The sequence below is a fragment of the Agelaius phoeniceus genome, chromosome 3 (genome assembly GCF_051311805.1).
Source record: "Agelaius phoeniceus isolate bAgePho1 chromosome 3, bAgePho1.hap1, whole genome shotgun sequence".
NCBI classification, from domain to species: domain Eukaryota; kingdom Metazoa; phylum Chordata; class Aves; order Passeriformes; family Icteridae; genus Agelaius; species Agelaius phoeniceus.
The window spans coordinates 24,035,445-24,057,675 of NC_135267.1; the positions used below are offsets into that span (position 1 = coordinate 24,035,445).

The 22,231-nt window shown below is 41.6% G+C and overlaps 2 protein-coding genes across 3 annotated transcripts in view; one reads left to right on the forward strand and one right to left on the reverse strand.

Annotated features, from left to right (window-relative positions):
• Nucleotides 1-15,266, forward strand: part of DOP1A (DOP1 leucine zipper like protein A) — a 62,275-nt gene extending 47,009 nt beyond the window's left edge. The window contains exons 28-39 of the mRNA XM_077174876.1: nucleotides 726-870; nucleotides 1,110-1,189; nucleotides 1,727-1,836; nucleotides 1,996-2,145; nucleotides 3,437-3,498; nucleotides 4,080-4,232; nucleotides 5,528-5,664; nucleotides 6,960-7,015; nucleotides 7,921-8,085; nucleotides 9,051-9,180; nucleotides 11,086-11,145; nucleotides 13,268-15,266. Coding sequence (XP_077030991.1) covers nucleotides 726-870; nucleotides 1,110-1,189; nucleotides 1,727-1,836; nucleotides 1,996-2,145; nucleotides 3,437-3,498; nucleotides 4,080-4,232; nucleotides 5,528-5,664; nucleotides 6,960-7,015; nucleotides 7,921-8,085; nucleotides 9,051-9,180; nucleotides 11,086-11,145; nucleotides 13,268-13,573 — 1,554 coding nt within the window. The 3' untranslated portion in view covers nucleotides 13,574-15,266. The remainder of the gene's footprint in view (nucleotides 1-725; nucleotides 871-1,109; nucleotides 1,190-1,726; nucleotides 1,837-1,995; nucleotides 2,146-3,436; nucleotides 3,499-4,079; nucleotides 4,233-5,527; nucleotides 5,665-6,959; nucleotides 7,016-7,920; nucleotides 8,086-9,050; nucleotides 9,181-11,085; nucleotides 11,146-13,267) is intronic.
• PGM3 (phosphoglucomutase 3) lies at nucleotides 14,585-22,046 on the reverse strand. 2 transcript variants are annotated; one of them, XM_054630372.2, is made up of 13 exons: nucleotides 21,756-22,046; nucleotides 21,276-21,481; nucleotides 20,404-20,588; nucleotides 20,023-20,090; nucleotides 19,586-19,719; nucleotides 19,235-19,430; nucleotides 18,255-18,412; nucleotides 17,761-17,844; nucleotides 17,032-17,130; nucleotides 16,599-16,715; nucleotides 16,324-16,446; nucleotides 15,414-15,587; nucleotides 14,585-14,826 (listed from the first exon to the last, which is right to left on the reverse strand). In XM_054630372.2, exons 2-13 carry the CDS (start codon nucleotides 21,477-21,479, stop codon nucleotides 14,740-14,742), a joined length of 1,629 nt encoding a protein of 542 aa, XP_054486347.1. In that variant the 5' UTR covers nucleotides 21,480-21,481; nucleotides 21,756-22,046; the 3' UTR covers nucleotides 14,585-14,739. The 2 variants fall into 2 exon arrangements, with proteins under 2 accessions (XP_054486347.1, XP_077030990.1); XM_077174875.1 differs by lacking the exon at nucleotides 21,756-22,046 and having other exon boundaries at nucleotides 21,276-21,733.
• Between the last annotated feature and the right edge of the window lie 185 nt (nucleotides 22,047-22,231).

Sequence of the window (22,231 nt, forward strand, 5' to 3'; positions counted from 1 at the left end):
TTTTAAAATAACTGAACAATAAATCATAGAATCAGAGACCTGGGTTGGAAAGGGCCTTAAGATCATCCAGTTCCCAGCACAGGAAGGATACTGACCTCTTGGAGCAAGTCCAGAGGAGGGCCACCAAGCTGATTAGAGCAGCCTCTCTTAAGAGAAAAGGCTGAAAGAATTTGGTTTGTTCAGCCTGGAAAAGTGAAGGCTTCCAGTACCTGGAGGAAGCCACAAGAAAGATGGAGAGGGTCTGTTTACAAGAACATGCAGTGATAGGACAAGGGGGAATGGCTTCAAAGTGAGATTAGATTCAGGTTAGATATTAGGAAAAAAATCTGTACTGTGAAGGTGGTGAGGCCCTGGAACTGCTTACCCACAGAAGTTGCAGTTGCTGTCACTGGAATTGTTTAAGGCCACTTGGATGAGGTTCTGAACAGCTGGTTTAGTCTAAGGTGTCCATGTCCATGGCAGTGGGGTTGGAACTGGATGCTCGAATGTACTAGAAATATTTGATATCAGTTCTGTAGTATGAAACTACTCTTTAATATCTTCTCCTTATATTTACAATTTTTTGAAAAAGCTCTCCTTTTCTGTGAAGATATTAATCACTGGTAATATAGAAATTATTTGAAAGCAATTCTATATATGGTTATATGGATTTTCTACATGTCAGGACAATGAATACAGCCCCTCTGCACAAAGTTCTTAAAATGTTTGGGGTTTTTTTCTACCAGGATGTAACACACAAGATAGTGGATGCCATTGGGGCAATTGCTGGTTCTTCCCTGGAACAGACCACTTGGCTGAGACGAAACTTAGAGGTTAAGCCTTCCCCCAAGATTATGGTTGATGGAAACAACTTAGAATCAGATGTTGAAGGTAGATTCATTTTCATCTTTATTTAAAACAAAACATTAATTTTCATGCTAAAATTAATCAAGAGAACACCTTTGCTATATTTGAATATATGTCAAATTCTTCAGTATTGTTCTAGCACTAATGTGTCTGGAAAGCTTGTGCATCTTCAAAATGCTTATTTTTAAAATATGCTGTAAGGTAAATAATGGCTTGAGAAAGCTAACTTTGGACATTTTTTTATTATTATTATCTTCATTTAGATATGCTGTCTCCAGCAATGGAAACTTCAAATATAACTCCATCTGTTTATAGTGTCCATGCGTTGACCTTACTTTCTGAGGTAAATGTTTCCTTGGAGATAATGAATAGTGTCTTTTAATAAACTATATTGTAAAAAGCTTTGGACTAGAAGCTTGGAGAAAGAGATTTAATGGGAAACACTGGTGTGAACAGATTCTGGGTCTTGCCACATAAAAGTTTGTTACTAACCCATTGAGATGGATGAGGTATAAAGCATGGCCTTTCAGATGTGTGGTATAGCCAGCCTTTTTGATTGTAAGCTTTGTATGTTTATCTTTGTGTTACATCTTATTTACTGCTGATAATTACAGTCAGTCTTTGCATTCTTTCTTTGTTAGTAGTTTATTCTCTAGAGTGCTTTAACTAGGAATTTGTGCTTCTGTGCTTTTACCTTAAATGTGTTATAAAAATGATGGAATCTTTATACTCTGGATTTTGCATAGTACCTGAAATGTGATCACTTCTATCATAAACTTGAATGTTCAGTAAAGAACATTACACACAAAAAAAAATGCTGAATGGTATGTAAAAACCAATTTAAGAATGCATTATAACATATCTTCCTCTCATTTTATAGGTTTTGGCTCATCTCCTGGACATGGTTTTCTACAGTGATGAAAAAGAGAGAGTTATTCCTTTGCTTGTAAATATTATGCACTATGTTGTGCCCTACCTCCGTAATCACAGGTATCTTTAGTTTATTGAATTGATGTAGATGCCTACAGCCAGTAGAAATTTGGATGGTGGCACTTAAGTTAAAACAGGCATGTTAAGGATTAGATGTCTGTCTAACTTTCTATAGAGCAACAATTCAAAATTGGTTTATGTGAATTTTTCTTTGTTTAGTGCTCACAACGCATCCAGCTATCGAGCTTGTGTCCAGTTATTAAGCAGTCTTAGTGGATATCAGTATACAAGGAGAGCATGGAAAAAGGAAGCCTTTGACCTCTTTATGGATTCCAGTTTCTTCCAGATGGATGCTTCCTGTGTTAACCAGTAAGACTTTATTCTTCTTGTTTATATCAATGGCCCTTACAAATTTCATGTATTCCATTAACATAGGGACTAAAATTTCCCAATAGATCTTTACAGAGAGAAATAGAGATTTTCTGTGGTTTAGGTTACCACATGAAATATGAAACTGATATGAGGTATATTTCTATGCACAAATCTATTTTTAAAAATAATTCTCTTAAAATTAAAAAAAAAATGTGAGGAAAACATGGATAGCATTTTGTAGAAACATAGAATGATTTGTATTGCAAGAGACCTTAAAGATGGTCTAGTTCTAATACACCTGCCATGGGCAGAGACACCTTCCACTAGACCAGTTTGCTCAGAGCCCCATCCAACCTGGCCTTGAACACTTCAAGGGATGGGACATCCACAGCTTCACCAGTCAGCCTGTGCCAGGACATCACCACCCTCACAATAAATTTAGATACTTCCTAGTATCTAAATCTGTCCTCTTTAAAAGTGGGATTACTTTACTTTAAAAGTAATTCCCTCTTGTCATATCACTCTATGCCCTTGTAAAAAGTCTCTTTCAGTTTTCTGGAGGCTCTTTAGGTACTGGAAAGCTTCCAGAAGATCTCCCTGAAGCCTTCTCTTTACCAGTCTGAACAACCCCAACTCTCAGCCTGTCTTCATAGGAGAGGTGCTCCAGCCCTGTGATTATCTTTGTGGCCCTCCCATGGACCTCTTCAAAGGAGTGCACATCCTTCTTATGCTGGGGGTCCCAGTGCTGGATGCAATACTCCAGGTGGGGTCTTACGAGAGAAGAATAGACAAGCAGAATCACCTCCCTTGATCTCTTGGCCACGCTCTTGGTGCAAACCTGGATGCAGTTGCCCTTCTGGGCTGTGAGCACACATTGGCAGATAAAATTCAGTTTTTCATCTTCATCCACTGTCAGCCACAAGTCCTTCTCCTCAAAGCTGTTCATTTCAGTATTCATTTTGTGCCCAGCCAGTATTTGTGCTTGGAATTGCTCTGACCATTCTGCAGGACCTTGCACTTGGCCTCATACATCATAAGGTTTGTATGGGCCCACTTCTTAAAACTGTTAGGGTCCCTCTGAATGGCTTCCCTTATTTTCTTGGAGAAAGGGGTTCAAGAAACACAGTTTCAGATCAAGTAACACCAAATAAATGGTACCTTATGAGGCAGAGAGCTTGGATTGGAAGCTTTAGCCTAAACAGAAAGAGCAGAAAAAATTTGCAAATGTTCCTGAAAATTCTTGCTTTTTTCTTGCTTTTCTGATTTGTGTATGATTTTTCTCTTTTAGTTGGAGAGCTATTATGGATAATTTGATGACACATGACAAAACCACGTTCAGAGATTTGATGAGTAAGTATTGATATAGTGGTGACTTCTCTCCAGTATAAACATTAAATAAATGAAAAATAAGTATATTAAAGAAAACACTTGTTCAACATTTCTTCCAATTTGATTTATTCAGTGTTTTTCATGTTTTCTTTGACTATATGTTTCTGGAGCTCCATAAATAACCCGAAGTGAGAGAATTTGATACCATCCTGGCACGCAGTGAATTTTGCCTATATGGCAAAGCTGATTAAGCAGAGTGGATGCGGGTGGTTTTTGGTTGGTTTGGGTTTGAAGATCTGACACTTAACTGCTTAAAAAAAATTGATCCTGCACTTTATAATTTTTTGAGCATCAACACATTCAAATTTTGTTTTTAAAAAATGGCTAAACTCTTTCCCAAAAGCCCCTAAACCCAGCCACTATTGTGTATACTTGCAGGGTTTCCTTCAACTTTCATTTTGAATTTCTGGTTACGGATTCAAATTGCAAACCATACATCATCTTAACATCTGCTTTCAAACCCCAATATTGTGAAGAAAGAGTTATTTGTGCAGAAGGGAAATTCATCAGCTCTTGGCTGCACTTTCCCTTTTCTCTTTCAGCACGAGTGGCTGTGGCCCAGAGCAGCTCCCTCAATCTGTTTGCTAACAGAGAGGCGGAGCTGGAGCAGCGCGCCATGCTCCTCAAGAGACTCGCCTTTGCCATTTTTAGCAGTGAGATAGACCAGTACCAGAAATACCTGCCAGACATACAAGGTCAGTAAATATATATCTGTCAGTGGACTTCTTCCTGTTAGCTGTGGAATGCTTGTGTGACAGTGTAAAAGCAATTTAAATTTTTGTCCTGTTAGATCAGTGTGTGATACTGTTTCCATAGCTGAAACGAAGTTTCTGCAGCTTTTGGTTAAAATGTTTTCAGTCTTAAATGACTACAAGATATGCAGATTTTGTGGTTGCCAGTTGTCTTTAATCCAGATAATTTCACTGATCTGTCATTTTATCCCTTGATCAATATCCTTGGATACCTGCACAATATGTCATGTCAACCCAAGTGTTGACATGAACATCTGAAGTGCAAAAACCGATCAATTAGGGAAAAATAGGAAAACTGACCTTGACATTTTGAATTCTTGAGTTCTTTTGCCGGTGTTTTTTCCTCAGTTCAGTTTATCTGTCATATTTATCATTGAAGTTTATTTCTTACAATGAACCTTTACCTTAGGTGACTGGGAATGGAAACTGCTAGGATCTTCTTCTTAGGTGATGCTAATAGTTAGCAGCAGCTTTTAGATGTACCATTTTTTCATGGCACCAAAGGGACACTTTGGTCTCTTCTCCTATATGGAAAATCAGTTGCATCAACTTTTTTGTTTTGTTTGTTCTAGAATCTATTTTTTATTTGTTTATATTTATTTTTTAAATTTAGTTATATTTAATTTTAATTAAGAATATTTGGGTTGTTGGTTGGTTTTTTGTTTTTTGTTTTTCTTTTAATTTCCAGTCGATTCAGTAGCTGAGATTACTATGTTCATGGAATAAGGTGATTTTACTGGTCTGAACTGCAACATGCATGTGTGCTGGTTGGACTGAAAAATTTCATTGTGTCTGCCTCTGTATATAGAGGTGATCATAATTCAATAAAACCATATAATCCCTTTGTAATTTCTCAAGTATTATGATGGTGCAGTGTTTTAATAACAATAATACATCTGAGTTGTTCAGGATGATTTTGTATTGTTTGGAATCTGTTAACTCCTCCTCTGGTAATTAGTGAAACTCTGCATAAGATAAGCAAAGTTCCCAGATGCACTATTGCATTTATCTAGAGAACTTTCCCAAAATAGGCAACTGCACTCCTTAGAGGTTTCTCTATTTTGTTCCTTCTTTGGTGGAGTGGTTATTTCTTCATGTTGACAGAATAAAAGCAGTAAAGTACTGGAGCACTACCATGGCAGATACTTAAAGTTAACATTGAGAGTAAAGGAGGGAAGGAGAAAATTCTCATTGGAATTATTCTGAACTGAGGGATCCTTCTTGGCTTTTTGTTTCAGAAAGGCTGGTAGAAAGTCTCCGGTTGCCACAGGTGCCCACCCTTCATTCCCAAGTGTTCCTGTTTTTCAGAGTTTTACTTTTAAGAATGTCTCCACAGCACCTTACCTCACTTTGGCCAACCATGATCACTGAACTGGTGAGTTGCAGGTGTCATTCATTATTTAGAAGACTGGTGGACATCTGAGACACAACCTCATTCTTCCTCAAGATTTTTAATAAAATCTCTTCTAGAGATTGTACAAATAAATGTGCAATGGCCACAAACTGAAAGCTGACTTTTTTTCATAGTCCTGATGTCTGTTTTTTGTGATGAAATTTAGTATCTGTTAGCTTAGACTGTTTCAGCTGTTCAGCTGTCTCCTGAATTAAATTTGCATTTGCCCTCATTGTTCCCTACTGAATCCTACTTCAATTTCTGTACCCTCTCCACCACTCCCACTCCTGCTCTTCTTTTTCAGTGTTCCCTGTTTCTATTTTCTTGGTCATTCTTCTTCCAGCAATGGGGATGAGAATCCATGTATAGGAGTCAGAATCAATGTTTTATTGGCACTTGATGACCATTCAGTTCACATTGTGACTCAATGTTATAACTAGATTTATACAAGGCTTGGCTCAGATTTCTTCTTTCTCATTTTACTTTTCATAACAAAACAGTGAAAATACCTGTTTCCAGAGTTTCTGCCTGCAGAATCTCCTGTGTTGGCTGTTTGACACACTCTTTTGGGTTTCACCTTTGGCAGTGGGAATGGAGGAGAATGATTGGTGCATGCTGTGATCCATTCAGCCTGCTATTCAAGGAGTTCCCAAGGGACTGAATAACAGAGAAAGCAAACCAGAATCATTGCTGTGATTAATTATATTTTCAATCTGCAGATGCCTAATGTAGCCCCTAAATAACCACAGATCCAAGCAATAGAAGGAGGAAAGCTATATAAAAGATTTTAAAGTGTGTTTTTTTAGCAATAGATGTATTTAATTTTTAGCCTGTCAATAGTACAAATACTAGAAAATCCATTCTACTCAGTGTAGTCTTCTGACTCCTGTGCTGTGTCCTGGCCTTTACACAAGTTACCACAGTCTTGGAACTACTTTCAGTTAGCAGGACTGTGGTGCTTCTGGGAATTCACACCTGAGCCTGACCTGCTCCATTAAACAGTCCTTTATTCTCATTTAGTTTTGGTCTTGCTGTCTTTGTAGGTAGTGGAGGGGATTAGCCTTTGAGAACTTTCCTGGCCATAAAAGAGACAGTTCCTTGTGTCCTTTGTGTTATTCAGGTTAGATATAAGGGATGAGAGAGCTTTAAGGTGCCGGTGTCCACTCATACAGGAAAGGAAATAAAGCTCCAAATTATTTGTCTAAGGCTTATTACTCAGGCTTTCCCAAGTCACAGTCCATTGAAAATGGTATTGAAATGTAGCATTTGATCTTCAGGTACAAGTGTTTTTACTGATGGAACAGGAGCTCACTGCTGATGAAGACATTTCCAGGTAAATGTATGAACTTCCTGCTTGTTTAACTTTATAAAAATTCCTTGCTATGCTGATGGGGAGCGAAGTAATTCTTTAAAATACTTTGTCATAGAGCTATTGAGCTAAAAGGAGAAGGACAAGTAAAGGCTACTTCAGTCTGACTGCAGTACCAGGGACAGACTGTTCAGGACAAAACAAAAGAAGTTGTGCTGTCAGATTGATCATAAATCACTAAGGGAAATTATAAGATACAAGTGTCTGAGTTCTTACAATGTCTGCCAGACTAAAATGCACTGCTGCTGAAATTAAATTATGTGTGGCATGACTTACACCTTTTCTGTGTCATACACTTATTCTAAATAAGACTGATGCACCTTTTTCTTTGTCTAAATGAAACCATAGTTCCTTCTCTTATTAGGTAAGTGAAGTAGGTAATTTTTCTTGTTTTATTATCCATTTTTATCTCATCTATTTTCTATATAGTGTGATCCAATTTCAGTTAATTCTAGGAGCAGAGGCAGATTTCTTAAATGAGCCAGAGTTATTTGCCCAAGTTTTGCTCACTTTTTTCCTAGGTTTTTTGTTTTGTTTTGTTTTTTGGAGAGTTTTTGCCTCAAGTGAAGTAATATCAATGTGACTGACAATTTTAAACTTCCTCATAATTTAAATATCTGGGAATAAGATACAGTGCAACACATTCATTATACACTGACATTTTCTCACATATAATATATATATGTATTTGTATATATGCATACAGAACTGCACTCAGGGCACAGACTTGTGTTGGGATTCGATTTATGAATTCAGGATAATGCTGGTAAATAAAGAGTTGTGTGTTTGTAAAGACGAGTAAGAAAAATAAAGTTTTCAATGTGGCAGAAGGTTGTTATGACTCACTTCCCTGCTATAATATATTTTAGAACTTCTGGCCCATCTGTTGCTGGTTTGGAGACAACTTATACAGGTGGCAATGGTTTTTCCACATCCTACAACAGCCAGAGGTGGCTGAACCTATATTTGTCTGCTTGCAAATTTCTGGACTTGGCTCTAGCTTTACCATCTGAAAACCTGCCTCAATTTCAGATGTGAGTAGAAAACGTTGTCATTTAAGTTTTTGGATATTTTTCCACGTCTCTTGGTAAAATTCTATGTATAAAAGTGTTTGGTTTTCTGTTTCCCTTCTTTCTTTGGATTTATAAAAGTGTTTGGTTTTCTGTTTCCCTTCTTTCTTTGGACTTCAGCCAGGGCAGCCCATACTTCACTCCCTCACAGTATCTGAGTGGCCCCCAGGGGAAATGATGCTGTATATCAAATTAGTTCAAGCTGGTTTGATTTTGCCTGTGGCAAGAGATTTGCCACACTTGAGAGATCATTAGTAGTAGTGATTTATTCAAGTATTTTGTTTTTAAAGTTCTTAGTTGCAGTAATGCCTAAGAACTCAAAATACACCCACCCATCTCAGTGAGTAATGCATGAAATCAGAGCACTGCATGTCATCTCAGCATGACTTGCTTAAATTGCTCCTGCACAGTCGGTCTGGAAAATGTGGCAACAAACCTTCATAGAAAGGGGATCCCATAGGTTAATATTGGTCAGTAGTGGGTACAAACTGCTTCCTCAGTGCCTCTGCAATCCTGTTCCATTGGGAAAAAAATGAATGCAAAACCAGTGGCATTTGCTGGAGATCCTGGGAATGAGAGGCCACGAAGGACAAAAGAAAGTATCGTGCCTCTTCCTTTACACTGCACACTGGTGACTGTGTGAGGGCTGCTGTCCTGGCACAGCTCTGTAGACATTTGGTCACCCCTAATTATCCTGCAGTTTAAAAGACACTCATGTGGGTTGGAGACTGGAAGGATTTGTGCACACTGTGTCAGATTGTGCCCTGTAGTATTTCTAAATCTAATGTTGAACATTTTTGTCATTTATTTTTTTCTTGTGATGGTCTCTGATACTTCACCAGATTTCCTCATCCACTCATATTTTTGATTGCTCAGAAGAGCCTGCATGTTCAGTATGGATAACATCTGCTTGTGTTATCTCATGGCAGGTATCGTTGGGCTTTTATTCCAGAAGCATCAGATGATTCAGGCTTGGAAGTCCGAAGACAAGGAACACACCAGAGGGAATTCAAGCCCTACGTGGTGCGCCTGGCAAAGCTGCTGCGGAAAAAAGCAAAGGTATGGTGCTTTTTCCTTTTGCTTTTCACTGAAAGGTTTCATGTACAGTAACACACAGCAGTGTTTGGGTTTGAATATTTTAATTTTTTTTAAAAATGAAGAATGGAAAGGATTTTTTTCTGGTGTAGGAGATTCCAGCTGAAGGAATCTCAAGTCAGGCAAAAAACACATGGAAGTATAGAAAACAAACAAACAAAAAAGCCCCAAAATGAATCAAACAAACCACAGAAAAATTTATAACCTGCTATGGTTAAAATTATTATGATCACTGACTTTGGATTTCTAAATTAAAAGTATTATTTAAATAAAAAGTAAAATATGCTCCATTATCTGATAATAAAATAAACACTTAACATAAAATCACTTTCAGACAGCCAGTCATATATAAAGATACTAGTCTGACTACCTACTTTTTTGAAGTAGAAAACCAGTTTTGTTAATAACAATCAAAAATTTTAAAAAACTGTTTCATTCTTAAACATGACAGAAATAAGAGTGTTGAGACTGAGCAGAGGCTTGGACTGTGATGAACAGAAGAAGGCAGAAACAGTTCTGGGGAAATCTTGGCTCCACAGTTGGTAGAGTGGGAGCAGAATGAGGGCTGTCATTATGTTGGTGCATGGGATTTATTAAACCCCAGTTTATGGGCTTGGAGGCCTGATCTGCTGATGAAGCCAATGGAAGCTGGCCAAGCCCTGTCCCAGGGAGATCCCTTCTGCTGCCACCAAGTAAGAACTGTCAGATATTTTTGCTGCTCCTGCTGTGAGGACAGAGACCCCTGGGGGCAGTTCACTGGGAAATGTTGATGGGTGAGCCAGGGAAGCAGGGAGGAAGTGCAAACCCATATGGCAGAAAGTTTTGAAGTTTTATTCTCAGGTTTCTCTGTGTAGATGGCTTTGTCAGGTCTGTAACAGTGGCAACTCTCTGTAGCTACTGCATTTACAGTCTCTAATGTCTTCAGTGAGTTAAAGGAACTACTGCTGAGATACAAGTGGCTACATAAAATTTAGGGATCACTTAGTTGCAGGCAGATCTGAACTATTGAAGCAAGGCTCACAATTATGGGGGACAAAACTAGTGTCTGAAGCATATCTGCATTTTGCATTTTATAATTTTTTTGAACCATGAAGATGAGACTAAATTTCTCTTCTTGCATGCATAAAGGAGGAATGAGTCTTAACTGCCTGCTCCTCAGGCATAGCCTCTAACCCTGCTGTTCAATGTAGTATCTGTTAGAAAGTTTTCACACTCCAAGTAATCTCTGTGCATGAATTTATACATCATGTGTGATTTATAAATATACATGCTGCTGGTAAGTACTGTATGCTGAGATAGATGCCTGAAGTCAGGACTCCCACAGTATGCTTCAACGATTCAGAAAACTTCTTGGAATTTCTGGAACCCCTTAGTCATGGCAGCAGTTGCACACTGAACCATAGGTAGGTGTATAATGATGAGATAAACACGAGATAATGAATATTTCCTTCAGGCCATTTCCTCTTTATACAGAGGAGAATACTATTACATATAGCTGTGGGGTTTTCTTAGAAAATAACTGCAAAAATTGAGTGGATCCTTATTTTCCTTCAGGGCATTCTGACTCATGTTTAGATTCATGTAGTATGGTGTTGCTCAAGTTCTGTTATCTGAGGGAAATGTGCTTAAAAACCTCCTTTGGCAGTGCTGGAAATAAACAGAGGCACAAACTGGCAGTGCTGGTTTTCTCTAGTAGTGTCTTGGCCACTCTAGCTTGAGTCTGCCATTTCTGGATGACAGATTTGTTGGGGTGGGTGATGTTCCTAGCTGAAGCACAGCACCCAACCAAGCAACTGCACGGCCTTCACGGCAGAGTATTCTTCTCATATTTGAAATGCAGTCTGAAAGTTCTCCTCTTTCCTTCCACAGGACAAACAGGAGGACTTTAAGACGGTGGTTTTGGAGGGAATGGAGATGGCCAAGCATCAGGTGAGGGTGGCCTTTGATGCTTGAGTTGTGAAACAAGCTTGCCATAATAATACCATCACCTCAAGGCCCTGGGCACTATTTAGCATTCAGTAAGAACTGAGAGATCAGATTTGGTATAGAACAAAGCTGAGAGAATTTTGAGGTATAAGAATGCTTATTTTTACAGATAACTTTAATTTAAAAAAATGCAAAGTTTTAAATTTGGTTTCCTGTACAAAATATATTACAAAAAGCTGATGTTAGTTCTAAGAAGAATTATGATTGCAAATCATTATAAAATTAAATTGTAGAATAATTTTTGTCAAACTGCAGGTGTGAAACACACAATCCCTGGTTGGTCTCCATCAAACTGACTGTTGTTTTAAGCATTTATGGAATTAGTGGTGTTTGCCTAGCCATACTGCCATGAGGCAATGGCTTGGACAGGTTGTATTTCATTGCTCAGAGCTGGAATTTGCACATGCACCCCATTTGGTTGGCTGCTGTGTGACACTGACACTTGCTGTGTGCTGGGGGCACATCCTGTCACCACTGGGTAATGCTAAGCATTGTACAGAAACAGTATGGAAGAAACTTCTCCTCCTTAATACAATTATAAGTTTTTTAAGGAGAAACTCTAAAAAATAGTAGCTTCATTTAAAGAAGGAGGCATCAACAACTCCTTTTGTGTTGGAAATTTAGTCTTCCTCTTGCTGTGGTTTGGTGTGAGCCTTTCTTTTCAGAAGACTTGTAAAACTCAAATAGTGGTCTCCTGTGCCAGGGAGCCAAGCCCCCAGATACATTCATACTGAATTTAAACCTAATTGGGGTTTGCAAAATGGATGCCCTGTGGGCTTCTCAATTGCAGGATAGCTGCTTCATTTGAAGGGCAAAACCTGTATTTGTTTAAGTATCATGTCTTGAAAAAAATCTATTTGCTCAAAGGCTGTGCAATCAGTGATCCTTACCTTATCCTCTGCTCCCACTGCTGTCCTTTCCCCTTCATTCTTCTTTCATTACCAAGTGGACCCCCTGCCTCAGCCATAGGTGCTACCAGGGCAGTGGGACAGGGGTGGATCCACAGGTGGCTCTTCTTGGTGAGGACTTTTGTGCTTCTTTTCTCCTTCCTTGCAGAATGAAATCCAGTACTGCTGGAATTCTCCTTCATGGTAGAAGCTCTCTGTACTGGTTTGTCAGTAACAGTACAAACAAGGTGTTTCTAGTGGTGATAGTACCTTAGTGTCTAGATTTGAGTATGGTTTTTGACTCAGAGATAAAGGAAATAGGGAAGAACTGTATGAGAATCTGGATGCTGGTGCTCAGGTACTTCATATGCAGATATTCAAGGCAGCCCTAAGCAGGGTTACAGCAGTGTGCTGCTGCTGGTGGGCATCTGGTGTGTGACTGCTGCCTTTGCTTGTGGGGTTCCTGAAATTCTTTCCTTTGACATTCCCCCCATGAAATGGAAGGAACATAATAACTGAGTTCTTCTGAGAATACACAATGAGTAACTGAGCCATTTTCCTTTGAGAACAACTTCAAGTGTTTCTCAGAATGTCTGTGTGTGTTATTTGTGATACTAATAATAGCACTGCTTTTTGCCCTTCCCAAAAACTCTGATCTCAAGCTGCAAAGTGAAAATGCTTTGGATCTATTTTAACCTCCTCTGGGGTTTATCATCACTGATGCTGGCAGTGTCAGCTGGTGAAGTGAGTGTGTGAAGAGAGGAGCCTGCTTTGGAAAGCAGCTGAAGTAGCTCACAACTTCAGCTGTCACCAGCTTGGGCCATTTGTGTTGCCCACAGGATGCTGCCTGGGAGCAGCTCCACAGGGCTGCATGGTGGGGGCTGCCTTGCTTTGGGACAGCCCTGGGCTGAGGTGTTGGACTTGAATGCTCACTGTGACTCTTCCATGAGCATCAGCTGACTGCCACCTGAACACTCCCAAGCATTGCCTCTGCAGGCTGTGGTGAGGGGGAGCAGAGGACCAGCTTTGGAAGCTCCACTTCAGCATTGGTGTCTTTTGTGGACAGGACAAATGGGTTTGGACTTTAGAAAAGTACTATATTATACATTAGTCTTTTGTTTTCACCTGTGCTTTTAATGTTTTGTCCTGCATTATTTCCCATGTCTCTATATTTGCAGAAAAACCCAGAGGAGGATGGCTCAGGGAAAACACTAAGCTGGGAACCAGGTCACTTGCTTTTAACCATCTACACCGTTCGCAGCATTGAGCAGCTCTTGCCTTTCTTCAATGTACTCAGCCAAGTTTTTAACAGCAAAGTCACAAGCAGATGTGTTGGACACTCAGGGAGCCCTGTCCTTTACCCCAACTGTTTTCCAAGTAAGGACATAAAAATGGAGAACCTCAAGACCTTCTCCAGCAAAGCAAGACAGAAGATAGAAGAAATGGTTGAGAAGGATTTTCTGGAAGGTGTCATAAAATCATGAACCAAACTGGTACTACTCAGCCTATATGTAGTGTAACTATCTAAATGAACTACTGTATCTTTCCCAGTTGTATAGTATTCTTTTCTTATTTTGTATGTAATGAAATACTTAATGTTGTATTTAAGTTAAATATTTGTAAATAAGAGAAGTTCTGGATGTGGCCTGAATCAAGTTTAAATATTGGTGGCTCATATTGATTATGGTGCCTACTATTTACAGTAAATGTTTTGTTGTCTTGAGTTCTGTCTTTAAAAAAATGAAAAAAAAAATACAAGGTGCACATTTTTTCAATTTGTTTCCAGTTTATTTTTGTCTTTTTTTTTAAAGATCTATTGGAACTTGTGCTTATTTAATAACCTGTAAAATGCTATTATGGCAGGAGTTAAAGCAGCACTACAATGAACTGTTTGTCAGAGGTAGACACCCTGAACCAAAGTATGCCAAGGAGGATACTGGTGTGTTTAAAACATTGCATCCTGTTGGCCCAGCTCCTTCATGGTGCTGGGGAGCAGTTAAGGCCACAGAAGACAAATTTGTCTCTATCCCTTCCCTCTCAAGTGTGATTATAAATACTATTACTGCAAATCACTTTCTAAATCATGTCATAAAGTATCTAATGAAGATAATATTGCAATAATAGATTATTATTTGCAAATATTCTTTTTCATTATATTGTTCCCCCCTCAAAATGAGGTGAACTGAATCTGAAGATGAGTGACAGCCTCTGTCTTACACTGTTTGCCCACAGCTGATTGGGCTCCTGGGGGGAAGGTGGGGATGATGATCCTGCAGCAGCCACTGTGAGCACAGTCACAGCAGAGCTCTGGTCATGCAGCCATGGCCAGTGCTCTGAGGGTGTGGGTGTTGGAGGTCAGGCACAAAGTGACAATGAACTAAGCTGGGGCAGGGAGGGGCAGAATTCCTTCTGGACATGGCCAGGGCTTGTCAAGAAGTTAGACAAACTCGGGGAGGGGAACATTCAACAGCAAGAGCATCTCATTTAGAGGTAAGTTGATAAAGGAGGTTAAGAATAAGCAGAGTGATATTACACTCAGTTCTGATCAATCCTTGCTACTCCCAGGAAGGGCTGGCTCTGTGCACAGCAGCACATGGTAAAAAAAATGATATTAAAAGATAAGGGAAGTTGTGTGCTTTAACTCCATTCATTATATAGGCTGGGGTGGTGCTCCTTTTCCACCAGCGAGGTGGAAAACAGCCAGGCTCACTTCATGGGCGAGTGCATCTGCATTCTCCTGTGGAATGTTGGAAAAGTTAGTTATGCTGCTGTCAGCATCAGAAGAACAGAGCAAATACATGATATTATGGCAAGCATTTTCCTGGAACTGTTGTGTTCCCTATATTGCTCCACCAGCCACTGTCATCATGAAAAGCAGGTAGGAGCATGTGAAGTGGGGAGAGCAAAACCACTGCTTTTGCTGTCACCGTTAAGTTCAGATCTGGACTAACTTAACAGCAGCCAGAATTTTTTTTCTATTTTGCCTCTTATGAAATTGTGTAGTTAAGGACTGCATTGGTAACTTTCTTCTTAACCCTGAGCTCTCAGAAGGCTGGTTGTCTTTTCAAAATCATCTGGTGTTAAATCTGCCTTTATAAACATTTATATTTTCATTTTGAAGATAAACATTGAGAACATTAAACATTACTTTTCTAAATAAAAGAAAATCCAAAGTGACTTTTTGTGATCACAGTCTTTTTTCCAAATTAAGCATTTGTTAAGTGTGATTAAATGACAAGTATGGAAGCAGACTTCCTTCATCACCCCCTGCTAGGCAGAAGATTGGTTCATGTGAACAAGGCCATAAATGAGTCAAGCTCTGACCTGTGTGTCTGCTTCAGCATAGATCCTGACGACGTCCTCTGTTCCCGACGGACGGACAAACGCCCGGGACAGTTTGTACTTCTTCACAAGGGCATCGATTTTCTCCTGCAGCCCCGGGGGCGTCAGTGCTCGCCTTTCTGCATCTGTTGTGTCAATAACACGCCTGTCTGCCACCTGTGGCATCACAAACAGGATAAGACAAATTCAGGGCTGGCTATGTCGTGCTGCCTGGAGAAGGAGTTCAGTTTGGGAGCTACTAAAGGCTACTCAGACACTTGGGGGCTGCAGGATCCCTGCAGCATCTGCTAACCAAGTCTTGAGAGGCATCAGCTGCCCCTTTTTTAAAAAAGGGTCAGGTCTGAACATGCCTTCTTGGTCAGCTTGAAGTGAAGCTACAGCTTCTCTCAGTAGATCAGAAACTTAAATAGTTTCCTCCAGTTCAAATAGAGCCCAGAGCTTCCATACTGTGTCTAACAGAATGCTGCCGCATGGCACCTTCTGCTCAAGCTTTGTCAGAATGCTGAAAGGATACAGAAGCAAGAGCTTGAACATTCAAGTTATACAAAGTGGCACAAAAAGAAAAAGCCAGCTGTCCAGCAGGCAGAGGCCTTAGAAAAAACAGGATTTTTCTAATTTGAAAGTTGGAATTTATTCTTAAGTTAAAATTTGAAGAGTTTTGGCCAGGTTTTTCCATTAACATAGTTGGCTATTATTTAATATTTTTAAAGTCATATTTCTATTTTAGTCCAAGTGAAATTCTTGTCCCTCCTTCAGGTTTTTTCTCAGTTTCTTTGGCCTATTTCTGCCCTTTCACGGTCTGTTCCAGCTATAAAATAAAAGCAGGCAAAAGATGCTGTGAGCAGGCCCCCTGAGGCTGCTGTGGCCTGAGCCAGTGTGGCTGGTATCTCACCTGGACCTTGAGCAGCCGATTGGGAAGGTCGGTGTAGAGGGCGTCCCACTGCTGCACGCTCAGACCCTTCAGAGCCAGGATTGCCTCGATCACCAGCATGTCCGACACAGCATCGCCAACAGTCTGCCAACAGGGAGGGAAAAACACTGCAGCAGAGAGCACAGGGAGGCAGCACTTCATCAGGAACCCTCCAGCAGTCCCCAGCAGCAGCCTGACAGGAGCTCACAAACTGGCTAACCCTGCCAACACCGTGATCCAGTACCCTCGGTTTTTACCTGGTTAATCAAGTCAATCATGTTTTCAAGCATCTTTGCTGCTTCTCTTTTCTCATTATCTTTCTCCTCTTTTACCAGCTGTCGAATTTTAGTTTCAGCAGCTTTACTAAACAGGACCTAGAAGAAAAAGATAAGAGCTTGTCAAGATGAAACCAGGATATATGCAGTAGTGAGGACAAAACTTTTACCATCTAAGCCTGAATAGCCATCATTAAAGTTCGCTACCATGAATTCCCATCCCCCCACAAGCACAGAGGAGCTGGTGGCAATGCTGTGATAAAGACAAAAGGAGTAAAGAAGTCTATCTTCAAACAAGAAGAAAAAGTCTTATTTATAAAACTAAGCAGAGACTGAAAAGACCTCCTTCTCCAGGTAATTTAACTAAAATTTTGTACCTAGTGGCTGATCATATGGATTACCTGCTCATACTTACTGTGCCATGTCCGTTTGCCTCAAAATAAACACCCACATCAAACTCCTGGGCCTTGTGGTGCAAGTGTTTCACTCCTGTTTTGACACAGTGCACAGGGACCTGCAGGCCAAGGGTGTGCAGAGAATGACAGCAAGGTTACAGACTCTCTTCAGAAGGCTGGAACTGAGCACCAGCCTGCAAGGACTGTTACAAACTAACCCCTGTTTCATGGCCACTGAGGCCCCCGAGCTAAAATGCTCCACTATTTCTGCAGACCCAATTAAAAAATATTTATTCCTGTGAGAAATAAAGGCTAATTAAAGAAATAAACTCCAAACCTAGAAAAATCCAATTTAGTTTATAGCTTCAGGGAACACACTAGATTCACATACAAACAGAAATAATACCTTCCCTCAATTCCTGAACATTTAGCTTGCTGCAGGAAATGAATCAGTGTCAAAGTATCAAGGAGCCTCTACTCACTCACTTAGTTGCAAAGCTATAAAGTCCTCAGTTTGTTTAAGTACCAAGGGATTTAATTAAACACTTTTAAAATTAATAAAAGCTGACTAGAACTTTTTAAGCCCTGCTCTTTTGTATCTCTTTTGCCACCAAGAATTTAGTCACTACTGGAGGTTTGAAAGAGTAATTTATTTTTGCTTGATTTTAATTTTCCTAGCAATCACATTACAGTACATTTATTTTTAAAATAAAAAAATGTAAACTACCTAGGAAAAACACGGAGAATACCTTCAGTGTTTCCTGGAGGTAGCGTGTTGAATTCCCATTGGCGTATGCTGTTTGTACCACTGCCATCTTGAAGTCCTGTTTCACCTGAGCAAACCAATAAAGCAAGTTTTACTGTCCAATAGGCACACAGCCAAACACAATGGATAAATGGAAAGATAATCAGAACTTTTAAATGTACAATTAAAACTCCTGGGTACTAGAGGGAGGCACCAGCTCACTGAGAACTTCTGTAGCTGTAAAAAACAAGAATTCTGTTCAAGTATTTGTACATTCCATATTGACTTTTCTTGGGTTTGGCTGAAGCAGCTCTTCAAGCTTAGACTTTCCAAACCCCTTTTTGGCCACAGCACTGAGGTACAGGACTGATCTCTTTTTAAAGCTGGTTCACTTTAGGTAGATGTAGAGAGACCACATACCAAGCAACACAGCTTCCTTAGACTATTTTATACTTTAAAAATTAAAATGCCAGCATTCATTTCATATGTTAGAGTTACCTTGGCAAGAAGTTCTTTTAGGAAGATACTAATTAAAGTTGCTATTTTATCTCCATCAATCAGGTGAAAATGGCCAGCTGTGTCCTTATAGTAATAAACAATTCTATCTGCATCACCATCAAATGAGCAGCATCTCTCATTGGGCTTCATGTCCAGCCCTAGTGCACAGAGATACAAATGCAAGTTAAAGACAGGAAAAGAAACAAAACCAGGTAATTTATTTCAGTGAGTGATTAGGAAAATACATTTTCTTTTCAGAGCACAGATCTGCATACAAATGACTCCACTCAGGCACAGTTAAAGCCAGGATCCAGACAGGAGGCACAAGCATCCATCCCCAGCAGGTCCTGCCACTGTGCTGCTCCCAGCACTGCATTTCTCCAGTACACAACCAGCGTGGGAAGGGGAAGCAGCACCATATCTTGGTGTTCAGATTTGGCCAGCAGCTGCAGTGAGAAGACAGCTGTCCAATGGAGAACTCAGTTTAGCCTCACAAAGTCTCATATCCAAACCAGCCTGCTCTCCCAGTTCAGGGCTTTGCTTTTATACAATTCTCAGAAAATGGACTGAAATCTTTTCCTCACTGGTTTCTGTCAATGAGTCAGCCTGCTGGCACCGAGCTGTTAATTAACCCAGCCCTTCTGCAGGAACCCGGAAAAGTGTTTCTTCACAATGCAAAGGGGAGTAAATAAATAGCACTAAGCCAGTCCTGACTGATCTTTGGACTCTGCCAGCTTAACATTCAGAAGAGACTGCCAAACATATTTCAGCCAGTCAGAGAGATGCTGTGCTCCTCCAAGCAGTTCAGACTAATAGAGATGTGCCAAACCTGGCCAGGCTATTCCCTCTTTCCATTGCACAAGGAGAACCATTCATGCAGTCACTTAGTAAGAAACAGGGAGCTCCACTTACCCAAGGATGTGGACCCTTGCCAGACCCTGCAGAGGAGGTAAAGCAACATAAAATTACTGACTACTTACCTCCAGGTGGTTTCTGGTGAACTTTCACAAAATCTGCACCACATAAGTGATTGAGTTTCTCCTTGGTTCCATCATTATATATGTGGAATAGCACCTCTTGTGGAAAGTAGGGCTTCATTTCTGACAGTTTCAGGGCTCCTACTCCATTGGCACAGTCAATCTTCAGGTGCCTCTGAAACTCTCCGGAGCAGTGAGACTTAGTGCAAGGGAAGAAGGGGCAAAGTGAACCATTACCCTAGAGAAACCACACCTAGAGCATGCTGAATTAGAAACTTCAAGCCCAAACAGGCTAACAAACAGAAGAGATTAATTTTGTACGTTTGCATGAAGAAGACAACACCTACTATTCACCTGTTTTATCAGTTCCATAAAAGCTTTGGAGAGTTTTTCATAATAACCTTCCAGTGTTGCTTTCCCATACTGCCCTTGGGTGTTTTGACAGCAGACCATGTAGTGGAGCTGTGGTGTCGTCACCAGACCATAATCTAGTGTGAAATAAAAGGAACAATACTCAGAATAGAATTGCAAATTAATTGCTGCTTGAAAGTTTTACAGTAAACAGACAAGTGCAGTACAGGAAACACCTATGGATTTTTTCAATTTTGTCTTATGAAAACATAACCCTCCCCTGCCCTGCCTTGCATGAAAGCCATACAACCACCCTGAAATAAAACTGTCACAAGCAAGGATGGAAATGTGTCTGGGCTGTTGCCCTAGGGCTGCATAAAGGAGTCACATTTACATAAAAATACTTGAAATGAGATTAGAATTGCAGAAGTGGAACCTACCATGGTACTGACCACCTAGAACCTGGATACCATCTATAACTGACTGGGACAGCTTCTTGCTGCTTGGCCTGGAAAACAACAAGTACATCTGATTACCCTGGCAAAGGCATTCATCTGTGGACTCTATGGGAAGGAAGCACATGTGTGTGGAAGACTCTACAAGCTTCCTGCCACGAGATTTAGATTCACTGTGAAGAAATCCAAACCTTTCCCTGCTGTAGGCAATTCCCAATAAAGTTTGAAATCCAACACCCTCAGGGATTGCAAACACATATAAAAGGCTGGGCACAGGTGACACCACACAGTGCCCACACAACTCCCCTGAAGACAGCACTGGTACTTCCATAAGAGCAGGATATAGCTACAGCCTTTTGTCATTACCTGGTGTCTCTACCAATAAAAACCGAGGCATCTTTGTGCAGGTTCACTGCTGCTTTTTGGCAGATCTCAGTTATCACCTTCTGTAATTCTTGCTCCTCTGCATTTGCTAGTTGTGTGGCATACTCTTCCCAGGAAGGGTGCAGCATTTCTCCAAGAGGATCAACCAGCTTTACACCATTGTCTTCCTTAGCAGAACAACAAAAGAACAAAAAATAGTAAATCTAAAAGTGGGGAACTAATAAAATCTTTTTGAAGACAGACACATGGTTCAGTCACATTGCTTTTTAAAAGTGGAGAACTTCTGGGATGCAATAGCTTAGCTGTTTATTTAAACCTCCCCAAAGAACCACTATAACAAGCATACTAAGCAACCAACTCTTTCTCCCTTATAATTTTGGTGTGAAATTCATTCGACATTAAAATTACACAAGAGGAGATTCTAATAACCTTCAATGCTCCACAGCAGCAAAAGTCTAAATGCCTGATTTGTAATCACTGCATTTGCATGTTTATTTTTAAAGCTTACAGATTTTACTCAAAGGTTCTTCTCTTCTCAATGTTACTCCTAGCTCCCCAACATTAGAAAGTTAAATTGCAACATGAAATGCTTCCTGTGTTACACCATTTCCACATGACAAAAAATCCCGCTTTTGTGCACAGGGGAAAAATATCTTCAGCTAGACCAGAGGCTGTATTTACAGGGAGCAGGCTGAATGCTTTAAGCAGGTCCAAGAGTCTTCGGGGTCTGGTTCTCTCCGTGCTATGATGAGCTTTAATTCCAACAAACTGATCACATCTTTCCACCCTTCTACCAAAGCACATCATTCCACCGCACCGGTGGCCTGTTTGAGGAGAGGGCAGTCCTCCCTTACTTCAGGGTTGTGAGACGCCGTGACCATGATGCCAATGGTCGCTGTCACGGCTTTGGAGCGGAGGGCGGCCAGGATCCCCATGCGGAACACGACGTGGTCCAGGTGCTGGGCCGCGCTGCGGAACCCGGCCGTGCCGTAGTGCAGGGTCAGCCCGGCAGGCCGGGGGTGCAGGGCCGAGAACTTCCTAAGGGCTTCGGAATCCATCCCTAGGGAAGGAAGCGACACGGATGGCAGTGAGAGGGGACAAGCGGCTGGGAGCTCCGGAGCGCTGCCAGCAATGCCCTGGCACCAGCACCGGGAAGGAGCCTCCACGCTGCCCGGAGAGCAGCGGATAAACAGCGGGATCAGACACACGCAGATCACGGAGGGACGAGGCGAGGAGAGCCAGGATGCCCAGTCTGGATCCAGGGAGAGCCAGGATTCCCAGTCCGGACCCAGGGATCCGAACAAGTTCCCGCAGCGGCGCTTCCCGTTTCTCACCGTGACATCAGCCGCTCGGCCGCGGCTCTATGCACTGATTGCCGAGCCCAAAGCAGCGAGTCCTGCCTCGCCAGGCGCTTGCAGGGCGGCCCCAGCGGTGTCCCCGGGATGCTGCCCCGGGCGCGGCTCCGTGAGCACCGGCACTCGGACACCAGGCCGGGCGGGCGGGGCCGGCCAAACACGCGCCCCCTGCACGGCTGCTTCCCTCGGGACCCCCGGCGACGGCGCGGGGACGCACGGGCTGGGACGGGACGGGACGGGACGTGGGGGACGGGTGGGGTGGGACGGGATGAGTGGGATGGGACGGGATGGGATGGGTGGGGCGCGATCCCGCCGGAGCCGCCGCCGCGCGCCCCGCACAGAGCCGGCGCGGCCCCGCCCACTCGCGGGGCCCCGACCAATGGCGGGAGGGTGGGCGGGGCGGCGCACGCCGCGTGGCACTTGGGCCACGCCCCCGCCCGGAGCCGCGGCCGCGC

Coding starts and splice junctions, on each gene's coding strand:
- PGM3 (XM_054630372.2), bottom strand. CDS start 21,479: ATGGATTCCGAAGCCCTTAGGAAGTTCTCGGCCCTGCACCCCCGGCCT. Junction 19,431..19,585: donor TTATGGAACTGATAAAACAG/GTGAATAGTAGG, acceptor CCTTGCACTAAG/TCTCACTGCTCCGGAGAGTT. Junction 16,716..17,031: donor AGGCAAACGGACATGGCACA/GTAAGTATGAGC, acceptor TTTTTCTTCTAG/GTCCTGTTTAGTAAAGCTGC.